The sequence below is a fragment of the Mustelus asterias genome, chromosome 6, assembly GCF_964213995.1.
Source record: "Mustelus asterias chromosome 6, sMusAst1.hap1.1, whole genome shotgun sequence".
In the NCBI taxonomy this organism is placed as follows: Eukaryota; Metazoa; Chordata; class Chondrichthyes; order Carcharhiniformes; family Triakidae; genus Mustelus; species Mustelus asterias.
In genome coordinates, this window is record NC_135806.1 from 121129419 (window position 1) to 121146396 (window position 16978).

At 42.4% G+C, this 16978-nt stretch overlaps 1 protein-coding gene across 1 annotated transcript; it reads right to left on the reverse strand.

Annotated features, from left to right (window-relative positions):
- Positions 1-3998: 3998 nt before the first annotated feature.
- On the reverse strand, positions 3999-16762 carry cdkn2aip (CDKN2A interacting protein). Its single transcript, XM_078215082.1, has 3 exons — positions 16428-16762; positions 10769-10902; positions 3999-5592 (listed from the first exon to the last, which is right to left on the reverse strand). The coding sequence occupies exons 1-3, from the start codon at positions 16736-16738 to the stop codon at positions 4637-4639; spliced, it is 1401 nt and encodes a 466-aa protein (XP_078071208.1). The 5' UTR covers positions 16739-16762; the 3' UTR covers positions 3999-4636.
- Between the last annotated feature and the right edge of the window lie 216 nt (positions 16763-16978).

Genomic DNA, 16978 nt, shown 5'->3' on the forward strand with positions numbered 1-16978 from the left:
ATGGCAAATTGTAACAAAGGAAGGTTTTAAAGTCCCCGCTTACCCAGGAAAAGCTTAAATTTGAAGAAAATTGGTTTGTATTTCTATCTGAAAACACACTGTGTGTCACATTACCATGGAGATGCTTGTAAGTAAGATTCTTGGCGTTTTAATATTTTTCAAGCCCATAGGACAATCAGCCTTGAGCAGTTTGTGAGAAGGCAGTCTATGTCCATACAAAGCCAGGACTAGAAGCCGAGAGGCCATCAGGAACCAGGGGTGTTTCCGATTTGGAGTCCCTGCTCAGGAATTGCGAGCAGGGACCCTGCTGGGAAGGAAACTTTCAAACTCATGAGGAATTAAAGACGGTCAGGTCTGCCTAATGAAGCCAGTGGAAGAAATTGGCAGTGCAAAGGACGAGAGTTCTGGAAGTGCAAGTGCCAGACAGGAAACAAAGGAGAATCAAAGTGAAACATTGGGAGTTCTTTGGTTTAGTTCTAGGAGAATTGAATGACCGCTCACAAAACTCTTAACGTAAAAAGGTTGAAACTAATAGGACGGGAAGAGTTCTGCTAGGAAATTTGGTCTAAAGTATAACTGCTTATGAGGTATAATATTAGTTAGTAGTGCTTGCTTTGTTTTGACATGTATCACAGTAAAAGTGTTTGTCTCAAATGTGAAATCTTATTGCGTGGTCTTTTCATTTAATAACTGGGAATTTGAATTTTTTCAAATCATAATCAGTTTCTATGGATTATTGTAACACTCACCAAATTTGAAAACGTTAGCATTCAGCATCAACTGAATTTTCAATCTGTTTAACTGTAAATTTCTGTTATTGATGCTGTGCAACGAAGCTGACGCCTAATTAAAGGATAGTTACTTCTAATAGCACACACAAAATAAATTTTCAAAGACAATGTGAAAATCCAGCACCAAACATCATATATAGCCAATTCTGATGAAGCAGCAATCTGAAATGTTAACCGTTCTTGCCCCACAGGCGCTGTCTGACTTGCGGAGTTTGCTCAAATGGTTCCCACCATTTTCTGCTTTTATAATACTGCTCTGATCAAATCTGGTCAGTCACGGGACTACAATCTATTTAACTTCAAGTATGTTTAAATTTCTCAGCAACACAAAAAGGAGGTATAGTTGACCGTTAACATGTACTTCATCCAAACTTGGAATCTGAAACATGTCAAAGCAGTGGCTTTGTATTTAGAAATGTTTTGATGGGTCCCAAAGCTGGAAGCAATGTTTCCAGGGTTGAGGTACAGGATAATAATTTTGAACTTGTTCAAAGCAAAGCAGCCTGAACAGGTTTCCGAGTCACAGAATTTGTGTTAGAAATCCTGCGGCCAGACTTTTTTTGTGGAGTGGCTCTGAACAACTGCAACATGTTCTTCTCTCTCATTACTTCTGTTTTTAACTGATGTTCAAAAAAGCACTTTTAATTGACATGGACCGTTATATAGACATTGACTATTTCAATTTGCAATTGAGTTTGGGGTTGTTCTGAATTGTTACACACTACAAATAAAATTTCAATTAATTTTAAATGGAGCTCTACTCTTCTGCATAGGACTCCTCTGTAGCGGCAAAAGATGGGAAAGTGGTGTTCCTCAGAGATCAGTGTCGGGACCACTGCTGCTGTTCACCATTTACACACTGACGATTTGGACTCGGGAATCAGAAATGCAATTACAACATTTGCTGGCGACACCACATTGAGAAGGTATAGTTAACACAGGAAGACTGGAACAATATACAGGAAGACATTAATAAATTTGCTGAATGGGTGGGTAATTAGCAAATGAACCTCTGTACAGCGAACCACAAGGTGGTGCATTTCGGTAGGAAGAATAAGGAAGTCTCATATTCCTTAGAAAATAAGTGTCTAAATAGGGTAGGGGAGCAGGGGGATTAGAGCACTGGGTTCATTTCTAGAGGGAAAGAGCTGAAAATTGGGCCAGTTATGCTAAACTTGCATAGAACCACGGTTAGACCACACTTGGAATATTGGTCTCTATGTTATAAAAAAGGATGGAAGGGAACTTGCACGAAGCATAAATATTGAAGCGGATCTATTAAATCAAATGACCTATTTCTGTGCTGTGAATACTGTCTAAAACGAGGAAAGCAGGTGAGTGGAGGGGTTTCTTAACATCTATGATGTAAATCTATCTTTTATTGCATTCATACTTTCCAGATATAATCTGAATCCAAAAACATTGCCCAAGCATACTTTAATTACTTCAGCTCTGTGTCTATAATTTGTCCCAAAGACAGTAAGTTGCGTGTTAATCTTTTGATTCTAAATTAACTTTCAATAAATGAATTGGTTAATTCAATACGTGGTAGATTATTGAATCCTGATCTTTATATTATCTTTCCAAACCATTCCTGCACAGGATTCAAAAGGCATATAAACTACAAATAAGTAACATTCTGGGTTATGTTAAACTTTTATACAAGTCAGTAGTTAGGTTTCAGAAGGAGTAGTGTGTTTAATTCCGGTCATTGTACTTTAGAAAGGTGTCAAGGCCTTGGAGAGGCTGCAGTGATTCACTAGAATGATATGAAGGATGAGGGACTTCCGTCACTTTCTCTAACTACCAGTGGCTCACCCTGATGTTACGTCATTCAAAATGTTCTTTCCAGACAATTCAAGTCACAAAAATCTACCACTGCACTACTGTTTTCCACAATTCAAGGAGACAACATATGAAAATTTCACATACCCATTACAATTTACCAAAAATCCCTCTGACAAATACAGATTTTGTTCTTGACCGAGGTTAAAGCAAGATAAAAATGGAAAACGCAATAAACCTTCAACGCGTAACTGAATTGGAAGAGTGGGAATTTTTGGTCTCTTCCCTTCACTGCTCAGGATGTCTGTGGCCTGTTGATATAATCTACATGCACAGAATGAATTAAAGCTGAAAAGCCCTGATTGAAAATAAAACATTTCGGTTGTAGTTCCCATTGAGAATGTTACAATTAAAACGACACATTATTTAGGTTTTGGTCAGGCATTAAGACACTTCTATTCAGGGCTCAATTTAAATTCCACAAGCATCCCATCACTTGGACACTTCTGCCTTCCTGATCCTATCATTTAATCTCAGCTGTCAAAATACAAGAGGTATAGCAGGTATTCCTTGCTATGGAATATATCCTTCACTATTGAAGATTGTCTGCTGGACAATCATTCTGTTCTTAAGAAAGCATTTGCAATATAGTGCAATAATCACACTAGTCCAATATCAGAGCTTTCATGTTGTGGGTCTTGAATAGAATTTATTTTAAATTCTCATGGAACCAAATGTTAAGTTTATGGTTGAGATATTGAAATGTTGGCCGAAAAATAAAAAGTTAAAAAATAGGAAATGGAAACAATTAAAAAAATATTCAGGTGAAAACATCTTGAAACAACTGTACACAACCATTTTGGTGGCACTGTTGATAGTACTCTAACATTCTTTCAACTGGCAGAACTACAAATCTTAATTATGTCATTAAAAATAGCTATTAAAATCCACTCCTGCCTCATTTAGGTGAAGGTGAGCAGCTGAGAACAGGCAATGAAGGATATCTTTCATTAGATTGTATAAAACCTACTCAAAATAAAGCAAGCTACACAGAATGCTTCATTTTGGATCACGTTCAAAATTTGGTTTAGCTGAGTCTTATATTCCACTGGACTGTCACTTCAGGTTGAATTGGAAATGATCTCTGTTCAAACAAAATCCAGTTGCTCCTCATTGCTGGTTTAAAAAGACAATCCAAGCCAAGCATTCACCCTAATCTGAAATAGCAGTCTAGTTGTTAACTAAGACCAGCAAAAAAAACAATGCAAATGACCAGCATCTTCACCCTGAGATAAGCTGCGTAGTGTGCTTTATTCCAGACTTTGTACAGCCTGCTGAAATGTGCGTAATTCCCTGACCAAAAGCATGTTAACCTGCTAGGGGGCTGAAAGAATGGGCGGGCCAGAAGACAATTTTTTTTTTCCATTTTAGATAATAGGGGCTACCTTGCCATTTCTCCAGTGAATTCAGTTTGGACAGTATCAATCTGGGTTTTAGGAGAACCAACTCTATAACCCAATAGTGTCAACACATTTCCACAAGTTGATCATTTACGATGATTTGGTGTGGGGGGAAAACACCCATAATTGGGTAGTAGAGGGAGGATGTTCTCTTCAGCTGAAGTTATAATTCTGGGATAGAGTAAGAGGGTGCTTTAATCAGTACCCAGAAACAATGATGGAAGATCACTGAAGCTCTGTTATACACATTGTAAAAAAAAAGATACATTAAGTTTGCTTCTCCTTTAAAATAAATCAAGTAGCCACAAGGACATTTATTACAGTAAACTGAAGGGTACTTCTAGATCAATATTACTAGATTTGCACCAAGAACCCAGAAAATAACTTTTGATCACAGTATTTCTTTCCATTTTTAGAAACTGTAGGGTATTGCAGCTTTCATCTTCTCCCAAAATAAATCAAAATAATCCCTCACTACAACCGCAATTTGTGCCTTTTAAAATCATCAAGTAAATTGTCAATAAACTTCTGTTGCATTTTTCAAAGTATATATACATAACACTTTTCCAATTACTTCAGCAGACGATTTACAAGCGCTTTTTACCTTGTGCTCGGTTCTAAGGGATTGACTAATGCAGGAGCTAGATTTAACCGGTGCAAATCCTCACTCAACAGAACTAAATCCTCAATGTCACTTCCTTTGAATTTTCTTTTACATATCTTCACTGTAACCTTCTGTTTCAGGAACAACTTCATAGCCTCCTTAGCAGCCATTTCTTTGGCACTCACTTTGCATTTACCATATCCTGTTGCCAAATACACTGACTTGCACCTTAGTTCACAAACAATCCCTTCACGGGCAGAGCTTTGTGGTAAATGCAGTTCAGAAATATCTTTTAGAGGAACGCACACACTTTCGAGGGTCCCCTTTGCTGACTGGATGCAGTTAGTCAAGATGCTCAAATGGTTAAGCTCATTGCTGAAACCACCAGCTGACACCAACTTCCACGCTATAGCCTTGTAGAGTTTGTTATAAAAAGTCTGTTTCTCTTTTACAGCTTCAGGAGTTAAACTGACCACCGTTATGGGGGTCTTGCAGCTTTGCGGGACAGGGGGCTGCACAGCCTTTTGGGAACTGCTAACAGAGGCAGGGCGATCAACAATGTCTGGCTGAATACTGGGCTTAACCTCCGCAGAGTTAGATGAGAAATGCTTGGTCTGCGCTGGAGCTTCGGGACGATGCAGCACTGTCTGCTGTTGGGTGACAGGAACCTGCGGAGGAGTACTGACTTTCTTCACTTCACTTACTCTCGGGACTTGGCGGACCTCTTTTTGATTTGAGCTGGTGGATGGTGCAGGACAGACTGGAGCTTGGACCTGGGCTTCAGGCAAAGGAGTCGCTGGTTCACTGACAGGAAAGCCATCCAGGCCTGGGATTCTGGTATTATCCACATCCTGGCTGCCGTTTCCTGTGCATTCAGACGTCGTAGCAAATTCCATGGAAGTGTCTTCTTTCTCTGGCTTTTTCGTCGGACAAAGCTGTTCTTTCTTTGTTTCTGTTGAAACAAACATAATTGCGTGGAATCCATGTTATGGCATACACTTCAAATCGAATGTCCATAAACATTTTAAAACAGACAAGAAATCCAGGCACAGGCTTTCACAGCAGTGCAGTTTATTTAAGAGTTATCTCATTAATTAAAAAGCTGCCATTTAGTTTCAGTTTAGTTTATTTATTAGTGTCACAAGTTGACTTACATTAACACTGCAATGGAGTTACTGTGAAAATCCCCTAGTCGCCACACTCTGGCGCCTGTTCTGGTACACTGAGGAAGAATTTAGCATGGCCAATGCACCTAACGAGCATGTCTTTCGGACTGCGGGAGGAAACTGGAGCACCCGGAGGACACCCATGCAGACACCGGGACAGCGTGCAGACTCCACACAGACAGTGACCCAAGCCAGAAATTGAACCCCAGGTCCCTGACGCTGTGAGGCAGCAGCGATAACCACTGTGCTGCCCATTTGAAGAAGTAACACTTGATTTATGATGGGTAGGGGGGGATATTTAACTTGTAAGGGATCACATTCTTCAATCAACTTGTAGTTGTCGCTGGTTTATGGTGACTGAATAAGGCTTTTATTACATGAATTTATGAGTTCCCCTAAAATTTACAAATCAAATTGCACAATTCTGTCTGTTTTTCCCTGAAAGTGAGTGTTTCTGTTTATACAAACAATTCAACAAAGGGAAAATCAATCAGCTCCACCCAGCTCAATCTTCACCCCTTGCTTCATTTAAATCAGGCATCGCTATGTACCTACTTACATTGAAGGCATCATGCACAATCAATGTTGTCATGAAGTTTACCAGCAGCCCATATCAGTGCATGTGGCATTTTAAACATTTCAGCAACTCCAGCCCTGTACAATTTAACTACAGTTCCATAAGTTAAATTAAACAGAAGATGCCTTTGTAATAGCATACACTGAAGTTCAAACTCTTAATTTCACAGCTACATTTTACTTGGTCTAATAATCAAATGCGTGGTTAAGTCAGCTCTTTCATCATATTGTGTGGCATATGTGCTGGATCACTATTAAGTTAAACTACAGTTAAGTGGCAAGCATCTTTTAAAGGCAGTCGATAATGAGGCAAAATACTCTCTCTTTTTGCTCAAGAAAGAGCGAAAATTAAAAAGGAAAAGCCAGGCATATCCTGGTATTTGGTTCAGGAGTGGATGCCATCTAGGAGAAATGATGTGGAGATGCCGGCGTTGGACTGGGGTAGGCACAGTAAGTAGTCTCACATCACCAGGTTAAAGTCCAAAAGGTCTATTTGGTAGCATGAGCTTTTGGAGCGCCACTCACCTGATGAAGGAGCGGCGCTCTGAAAGCTTGTGCTACCAAATAAATCCGTTTAACCTGGTGTTGTGAGACTACCCACTGTACCTACGAGAAACTCACTGGTTTATCTGTTCAGCTGATGGAAAATGTTTGACAGACGCTGGAATTAAAAGGAATTAAACTGTAACATTACATTTCCTCAAGGTGCTGGAACACCACTGGAACCTTTCCATTCTCCATTGTAGAAACTTTACACTTTAGTTAATTTATTCAGTTCCAATTTAAGTAAAGCATCTTACTATTCTATTTGGTAAATAGCTACATTTAATGGCGATGAGTGTGGAATTCTTCATGTGGTCTATGAATGATTTGCTATTTTTACCGTAAATTAGCAGGACTTGGACTAATTTATCACTAATTGAGAGCCAGTCGAACGTAGCATTAGACAGAATGAATAATAATGAATTTATATATCGTATTTAAAGGAGCCACATGAGTTCAGCCCTCCTCCTTCTGGAGTTGTAAACCTCCTAAACAAAATGAGCATGGACAGCTTCAACAGAAAATGTTGGAATTGCTCAGCAGGTCAAGGCAACATCTGTGGAGAGAGAATCAGAATTAATGTTTCAGGCTGATGACCTTTCATCTGACGCAAGGAAGCGTTAACTCTGCATCTCGCTCCACAGACGGTGGGTATTTCGAGCATTTTTTTGTTATTATTTCAGATTTCCAGCATTCACATTATTTTACTTTTGTATCGGACAGTTTCAACTTGGGTTCTAGTCAGTCCAGATCCCTAGAACAAAATGAAGCAAATCTTAGCAGGCAATCTAAGACAAGCAGCTACAAGGTAAACAAGATGGTCAAAAATCATTCGTGATGATGCACATGGCATCATTACTCAGGAGTTGATCCACAACATACCCAACTTTGTCATGTCTAATGTCAACATTGGGTGGCAAACAGAAATCTACTCTCTACCCTACCACTGACATTCACCTATAAAAATAGCAGAAACTCAACATCAGCATGTGCTACAAGGTACAGTTAGAATAAAGCAGCATAGGTACAACTAGATCAATCAGAGCTTGTTTAGAGTAAAGTGGTGAGCTGTTTCATTGAACAGATTGGTTGAGGCAAAAATAAAAAAAATTATCATGTTGCTCCTCTCTGTGTTGTTCCATTGAATGAGTTGAACAGATCACATGAATAACTTGTCTAATGGGTGAACCAGTCAACTGACAGCAACATAAATTAGGACAACACTAACTAAAAAAGGATGAACTTGTACTTATAGGCTTTCATAAGTCACCTTGAAGTGCTTCACGGCCAGCTAAGCACACTTGAGATGCAGTCACTATCGGGGAATTTGTACTTAGCAAGGTCCCGCAATCAGCAATGAAATGGTTAAGCAAGTTTTTTTGTCGATACAAGTTGAGTAATAAGTGCTATGATGTGGAGATGCCGGCGTTGGACTGGGGTAAGCACAGTAAGTCGTCTCACAACACCAGGTTAAAGTCCAACAGGTTTATTTGGCAGCACAAGCTTTCGGAGCACTGCTCCTTCATCAGGTGAGTGAGGACTTGTGTTCACAAACAGGGCATATATAGACACAAACTCAATTTATAAGATAATGGTTGGAATGCGAGTCTTTACAGGTAATCAAGTCTTAAAGGTACAGACAATGTGAGTGGAGAGAGGGCCAAGCACAAATTAAAGAGGTGTGTATTGTCTCCAGCCAGGACAGTTAGTGAGATTTTGCAAGCCCAGGCAAGTTGTGGGGGTTACAGATAGTGTGACATGAACCCAAGATCCCGGTTGAGGCCGTCCTCATGTGTGCGGAACTTGGCTATCAGTTTCTGCTCAGCGACTCTGCGTTGTCGTGTGTCACGAAGGCCGCCTTGGAGAATGCTGACCCGAAGATCAGAGGCTGAATGCCCGTGACTGCTGAAGTGTTCCCCAACTGGATGGGAACACTCCTGCCTGATGATTGTCGAGTGGTGTCCATTCATCCATTGTTGTAGTGTCTGCATGGTCTCCCCAATGTACCATGCCTCGCAACATCCTTTCTTGCAGCATATCAGGTAGACAATGTTGTCCGAGTCGCAAGAGTATGTACCGTGTACCTGGTGGATGGGTTCTCACGTGAGATGATGGCATCCATGTTGATGATCCAGCACGTCTTGCTTAAACACGTTAAAGAAGCCATCCCCTATGGACAAGCCCTCTGTATACACAGGACCTGCTCAGATGAGGAGAACCGCAACAGACATCTACAGATGCTGAAAGATGCCCTCAAGAACAGGATATGACGCTCAACTCATCAATCGACAGTTTCGATATGCCACAGCAAAAAACCACACCAACCACCTCAGAAGACAAACATGGGACATGGCGGACAGAGTACCCTTTGTCGTCCAGTATTTTCCCGGAGTGGAGAAGCTACATCTTCTTCGGACCCTTCAACATGTCATCGATGAAGACGAACATCTCGCCAAGGCCATCCCCACACCCCCACTTCTTGCCTTCAAACCACCGCACAACCTCAAACAGACCATTGTCCGCAGCAAACTACCCAGCCTTCAGGAGAACGGTGACCACGACATCACACAACCCGGCCACAACAACCCCTGCAAGACATGCCGGATCATCAACACGGATGCCATCATCTCACGTGAGAACACCATTCACCAGGTACACGGTACATACTCTTGTGACTCGGCCAACGTTGTCTACCTGATACATTGCAGGAAAGGATGTTCTGAGGCATGGTACATGGGGAGACCATGCAGATGGTACGACAACGGATGAATGAACACCGCTCGACAATCACCAGGCAGGAGTGTTCCCTTCCAGTCGGGGAACACTTCAGCAATCACGGGCATTCAGTCTCTGATCTTTGGGTCAGCGTTCTCTAAGGTGGCCTTCACGACACACGACAACACAGAATTGCTGAGCAGAAACTGATAGCCAAGTTCCGCACACATGAGGACGGCCTCAACCGGGATCTTGGGTTCATGTCACTATCTACAGATGCTGAAAGATGCCCTCAAGAACAGGATATGACGCTACACTATCTGTAACCCCCACGACTTGCCTGGGTTTGCAAAATCTCACTAACTGTCCTGGCTGGAGACAATACACATCTCTTTAACTTGTGCTTGGCCCTCTCTCCACTCACATTGTCTGTACCTTTAAGACTTGATTACCTGTAAAGACTCGCAATCCAACGATTATCTTGTAACTTGAGTTTGTGTCTTTATATGCCCTGATGAAGGAGCAGCGCTCCGAAAGCTTGTGCTGCCAAATAAACCTGTTGGACTTTAACCTGGTGTTGTGAGACTTCTTACTGTGATAAGTGCTAGCCAGGACACACAATTCCTTGGTGCTTGAGCAAATAGTGCCACGGGAGCCTTTAGGTTCAACTGGGATGCCAAACAGGGCTTCAGTTCAATCTCTCAACTGAAAATCAGCACCTCTGACTATGCAGCACTCCCTCAATAAAGCACTGATGTGTCAGCATAGATCATGCGCTCAGGTTTCTAGTCTGTGATTTGAACCAAACAATCTGACTTGGAAGCGAGGGTGTTGTTGCTGAGCTATGGTTTAGCTGAATTGTGGAATCACACACACAGAAGCAGATCACTCGGGCCATATTATCTACTCTTTGGAAAATTGTCCCACCTGATATTCTTTCCCTAAGCCTGAAAATTTTTTTAAAAGGATTTTCTTTGTCAGAATTTAATCACAAACATGTCGTACTTGCATCTAAAATACTGTTATAGCCAGCATCGAATAAATTGCAGTTCATTTTAATTAAACAGATAAATAAAGGTCAGAGGTGACCTTTAAAAAAACACTCCAGTATACAGTTAACCTGCTAACCATTGGTGTTCGAAAGGTCTTTTTTCTTCAGCTTACTGGCAACCAAATCATCCCTTCTTGTGTGAACTGGTGCATCTGTAACTTTCATGCCTTCTCCCATCTCCAACACTTTGTCCATTACCGACTTTGAATATCTGAAAAGGACAAACCAGTTACAAGGTGTACACCAAGATTTGCAGATAATTATGCGAACAACAACTACATTAGCAAAACTTGACTTCCAATCAAATCAGATGATACATGTGCATCGCGCATGGTGGCTTTGAACCTGGGTTATTCAAATTTGCTTTATGCAGACTTGGACTATTGGACCATGCATCTGTTGAAATTATAGAATTATACGCCACTAGAGTAGGCCATTCAGCCCATTGCACCCGTGCTGGATCTTTGAAAGAGCGTTCCAAAAAGCTTCACTTCCCTGCTCTTTCCCAGTAAGAAGTCTCACAACACCAAGTTAAAATCAACAGATTTATTTGGTAGCACGAGCTTTCGGACTGCTGCTCCTTCATCAGGTAAGTGAATACACCTGATGAAGGAGCAGTGCTCCAAAAGCTTGTGCTACCAAATAAACCTGTTGGACTTTAACCTGGTGTTGAGAGACTTCTTACTATGGCCACCCCAGTCCAACACCAGCATCTCCACATCACTGCTCTTTCCCCACATTGAATCATAGAATCCTACAGTGCAAAAGGAGGCCATTCGGCCCATTGAGTTTGCACCGACCACAATCCCACCCAGGCCCTATCCCCATAACCATATGCATATATCCTAGCTAGTCCCCCTGACACAAGGGTCAACTTAACATGGCCAATCCACCTAACCTGCATATCTTTGGACTGTGGGAGGAACGCAGAGCACTCGGAGTAAACCCACGCAGACACGGGAAGAATGTGCAAACTCCACACAGACTATGAACCAAGCCGGAATCGAACGCTGGTCCCTGGCGCTGTGAGGCAGCAGTGCTAACCACTATGCCACCATGCCGCCCTCTTTTCTGCATTGCTGCAACTTCCTTTCCTACTATACTTCCAGTTCCTTTGTGAAAGTTCGATGGAATTCACTACCACCAGCATTTTAGGCAGTTCATTTGAGAGTTCTGCTCACTTGATGGCAATCCCAATTGTGTACAGGGCAATTAATTTATTGAAAACTCCCAAGACATGATTGGTAATTAATTGGTTGAAAACTCCCGATCCAGTGTGAGATAATGAAAACTCCACCCAGAAGATCACAATTAGCGGGGTGCTGCAGCACAAGTCCAACATGGATCCAGGAACATATCTATGAATTGGCATATGTCGAATTCTGACTCTGAGTTCTGCTGTGGTAAATGCTGAACAGGAACTAAGGAAAAAGAAACAGAAAGAGTGGTCTGGGTGGCTCAAATGTACCAGCTGGAGTACAATTACCAAGGCATTGACTGCAGTAATCCCCAATAAAAAGCAATTTCGTTGTAGCTGGACTCTGGCACTGAGAGAAGATGGGCAAAGCCAATGGGTGTTGAAGTTTATTTATTAGTATCACAAGTAGGCTTACATTCACACTGCAATGAAGTTACTGTGAAAATCCCCTAGTCGCCACATTCTGGCACCTGTTTGGGTACACGGAGGGAGAATTTAGCACAGCCAATGCACCTAACCAGCACATCTTTCAGACTGTGGGAGGAAACTGGAGCGTCCGGAGGAAATCCACAGAGACACAGGGAGAACTGCAAACTCCACACAGACAGTGACCCAAGCTGGAAATTGAACCCAGTTACCTGGCGTTGTGAAGCAGCAGTGCTAACCACTGTGCTGCCCTGTCAGGCTGGCAGTAAAGCCAAGAAAATACTAACTTAATTGTTCCGTGCCGAATGCAAGTGGGAGCCTAATTTCAGTTTGAATTTTGTGGAGGGAAAGCAGCTGGATGATTTACCATAGCTTAGAAATCTACAGTAGTCCTCACAGAAAGTTGTAACACAGAAAACTATCAGTGGAATTAGCTGGGAAGCATTGAGTAGACAACGAGAACAAAGGACTAAGGCATCTACTGTCAAGGTATATTAAAGATGTGGAGATGCCGGTGTTGGACTGGGGCAAACACAGTAAGAAGTCTAACAACACCAGGTTAAAGTCCAACAGGTTTATTTGGTAGCAAAAGCCACTAGCTTTCGGAACAGGCTGTTCCTTCGTCAGGTGGGTGGGAGTTCCTGATGAATGAACAGCCTGTTCCGAAAGCTAGTGGCTTTTGCTACCAAATAAACCTGTTGGACTTTAACCTGGTGTTGTTAAGACTTCTTACAAGGTATATGAAACATAGAGTCTTACCACAGAGAATAGCTGGAACTGAGAAGAATTAAAATAAATTGCAGAGGACTATAGCATAGTTCTGGGTTGTCCTGACAGAGGTAAATAATTATAAGATATCGTAAAGTTAAGGGAATTCCTGTGAGAAGTTGTAAAACCGAAAGTTCATAATAAGTTGGTAGTGCTTGTTTTCATGGAATCCCTGCGGTGCAGAGGGAGGCCATTTGGCTCATCGAGTCTGCACTGACTCTCCGACAGAGCATCTTAACCAGGCCCACCCCCGCAACCCCACATATTTACCCAGCTAATCCCCTTAACCTACAAATCTTGGGACATTAAGGGGAACTTATCATGGCAAATCAACCCTCCCTACACATCTTTGGACTTTTTTAAAGACTTTGTTTCAGATCTTTTAGATATGTAAAGTTTGTTTTTGTTTAAAAACATGAAAATTTGCCACATTGTCCTATTGTTTTCTCTTTAAATGCTAACTGTCACCAACAGGATCATAAAGCCACAAAGATTGAGAGTGGTAGGGATGAAAGTTCTGGCCTGTTCATTCGTATGGCCTCAGTCGTGGCATTGCGCATCAGTGACTTGTGTCTTGGACCACCACATTTTGAGAAGGTCACTGCATCGGGCAATTGTGGGTTTGAGTCCTTGCAAAAGAATCTCCCAAGAGCATGTTAGGCAGCACCTCATCATAATATACAAAAACACCGCACTGCCAACATTCCCCTGAGCACTGGAGGAGCAGTGCTCTATCAGCTGTTTGCACTCTAATTTGAATCATGGCCAGTACCAAACTCCAGGCATTCTCATACCTAATCTCTAGACAATGCCTTCCTGCAGCTGTCACTCCAATCTATATTTTGCACATCAACTCAGAAGGATATCAACATGGTGGAACGGTGTAAACAGGGCAGCTTTAGTATAATGTCTCCAATAATACTTTTATCAAAATCCTGCAACAACTTCCCATTATCTAACTCAGTGGTTCCCAAAGTGTGCGGCGAGAGAGGATGGCAAGTGTGGCGGGAAGATTCAAGGACAATCAAAGAAACATTTAAACATGGTTTAAACAACCATTGTTTTATGCTTTCTGGATGTCCCATGATCCATATTATAAAGTAGTTGTTTTCTATGTTATGAATCAAGCACTGCTAGTTGTTTTTTTTTGTTTTTGAATGTATTTCTTATCAATAAAAAATTTGGTGTGGCGTGAGCAAATTTTTATTCCGAAAGTGCGGCCCAGTGAAAAAAGTTTGGGAACCACTGATCTAACTTGTCTGTGGATTTTAAACATACGTGATATATATTGTTCACCATATTTCCTATCCATAACACAACACTGAGCCTACACTGTGGGCATCGCCACTTAAACACAATGATCTGGTTGCCATTCAGATCACATCAGTTGTTGCTGGTAGGAAAACAAACTAAAATCGTGGGTAACAAATCCACAGTAAAGATTTTTAGAAAAGATGACACTGGGACAAAGCTGAGAAGGCTAATCACATCCCAAGGTTCAGCTTGTACTTAAACCACAAAGCTTTTATTAACCCTGGAAGTGATTGAACAGAATGCCACCTGCCACATATCTATACAGACAATATTCAACTTTCCACCAGTCTCTCGTTGTTTTTTTCTTCTGAAATCCCGTTCCTGAACCCCTTGGCTTCTTAAGCTGCTCCTTCAATCCTTCATTTTCACCAGGCTTTCCTATCAGTGGTGAATTTTGTTTGATAACATGCTTTCAAGAATTTTATTCCTTGGTTGGCTTTGCTACATTAGGAGGCGCTAAATCAGCACAGGTTGTAAACTCATTCCCCATGCCTCTCACTATAAAACCTACATGGCTTTTGATCTGATTGATTATTGTCACATCTATTAGTATACAGTGAAAAGTATTGTTTCTTGCACACTATACAAAGCATACCGTTCAGAGAAGGAAAAGAGAGGCGGAGTGAAAAGCATAAAATGAGTAAAAGATAGAATTAAGAGACAAAAACAGAAAAGGCTGGAAAATTTCAACAGATCTGACAGCATCTGTGGGGAGTGAATGGAGCCAACATTTTCAGTCTAGTTGACCCTTCGTCAGAGCTGAATTGAAAAAATTCTGAAATAGAATTAGAGAGCATGCTGGGCATAGCTTGCAAGAAGTCACCATGCTCTGGCACCATCGCCCAGATTTAACACCAACATTTCTAAACCAGACACAGAAAAAAAGCCTGACATTTAAAATTGAGCCCCCCCCCCCCTCCTTTCTGATGTGGAATAATAATTTACGAGTTTTTTTTTCTCCCTGCCCCACCCTCACAATTAATTCTCAAATGGTAGAAATCAAATTCTAAATTTGACAGTCGTCCAGAGGCAGATCAGAGGAGGTTCATCAGATTGATTCCGGGGATGAAAGGGTTGACGTCTGAAGAGAGATTAAACAGTTTGGGCTTATACTTGCTGGAGTTTAGAAGGATGAGGGGGGGATCTGATCGAAGTACATAAAATACTAAAAGGGATTAATAAAGTAAATGTAGACCAAATATTTCCCTTTGTGGGGCAATCTAGAACAAGAGGTCACAGGTATAGGTTGAGAGGTGGTAGATTTAAAACTTGAGATAAGGAGGAAGTACTTCTTGCAAAGAGAGGTGCATTTGTGGAACTTGCTGCCCCATAGCACGGTGGAGCCTGAATCGTTAAATGGTTTCAAGAAGGAGATAGAGATATTTCTGATAAAAATACGGCTCAAAGGGTTATGGGGAACAGGCGGGGAGGTGGATTTGAGATCAGGGGACATAACTATAGGGTTCATGGTGGGAGATATAGGAAGGATATCAGAGGTAGGTTCTTTACGCAGAGAGTGGTTGGGGTGTGGAATGGACTGCCTGCAGTGATAGTGGAGTCAGACACTTTAGGAACATTTAAGCGGTTATTGGATAGGCACATGGAGCACACCAGGATGATAGGGAGTGGGATAGCTTGATCTTGGTTTCAGATAAAGCTCGGCACAACATCGTGGGCCGAAGGGCCTGTTCTGTGCTGCACTGTTCTATGTTCTATGATCTGATAGAATGGCGGAGCAGGCTCAGAGGGCCTACTTCAGCTCCTAATTCCTATGTTCCCAATCTGAGAACAGTTTAATTAAAATAAAATGAGGGGTGGGAGTGATATCTCCCTGTGCCCCTGTCATCACCTGCAGCCAGGAGCTGGACTGTCTGAATTTTCACAGTAATTTCATTGCAGTGTTAATAATGTACTTGTGACACTAATGAATAATTAAATAAAAATATAAAAATGTTTGGTGAGCTTTATGGTGGAAAGGCCCTGAGCTGGCCCAGTGAGGGTGTTGAAGCTGGGCATGGGCCCTCACTCACCGGCAGCCCAGGAAGACATGGTTGGCCCAGACCATGGAGAGAGCCAGCAGCTGGTCAGTGCCCGGACCCGGCTCGGGCTCGGCCCCGCTCGCCTTCTGCTCCTCCTTCAGGTTGCGGAGGATGAATTCGCGGCGGGCCTTCCAGTGCTTCTCGGACTCGTGAGGCGCCCGCAGCGTCTCCACCCAGTCCGACAGCCGCCGGTTCTGCTGCAGGAACTCGGACACCAGGTCGATGCTGCCCGCCGCCATGACACAACGCCGGAGAGTGCAGATGGAGGGGAGGCCTCCTGACGGAGCTGAGGGGAACTGCATCGGGAGGCCACCCACCCACCTCACGGAGCTGAGTGGAACTGCATGGAGAGGCCGCCTGACCGAACTGAGGGGAACTGTATGGAGCTGAGTGGTGGAGGCCACCTGACGGAGCTGAGTGGTGTAGGCCACCTGGCGGAGCTGAGGGGAACTGCAAAGGGAGGCCACCTCTTGGAGCTGAGGAGGAGGAGGCCACCTGATGGAGTTGAGGGGAACACCATGGGTTTTGATTTTATTGTCACA

Excerpts from the sequence above, each read along its gene's own strand:
- cdkn2aip (XM_078215082.1), bottom strand. The coding sequence starts at position 16,738 with ATGCAGTTCCCCTCAGCTCCGTCAGGAGGCCTCCCCTCCATCTGCACT. Across the intron at positions 10,903-16,427 it reads CATGTCTTCCTGGGCTGCCG|ATATTCAAAGTCGGTAATGG; the intron begins GTGAGTGAGGGC and ends TGTCCTTTTCAG. Across the intron at positions 5,593-10,768 it reads AGACCTTTCGAACACCAATG|AAACAAAGAAAGAACAGCTT; the intron begins GTTAGCAGGTTA and ends TTGTTTCAACAG.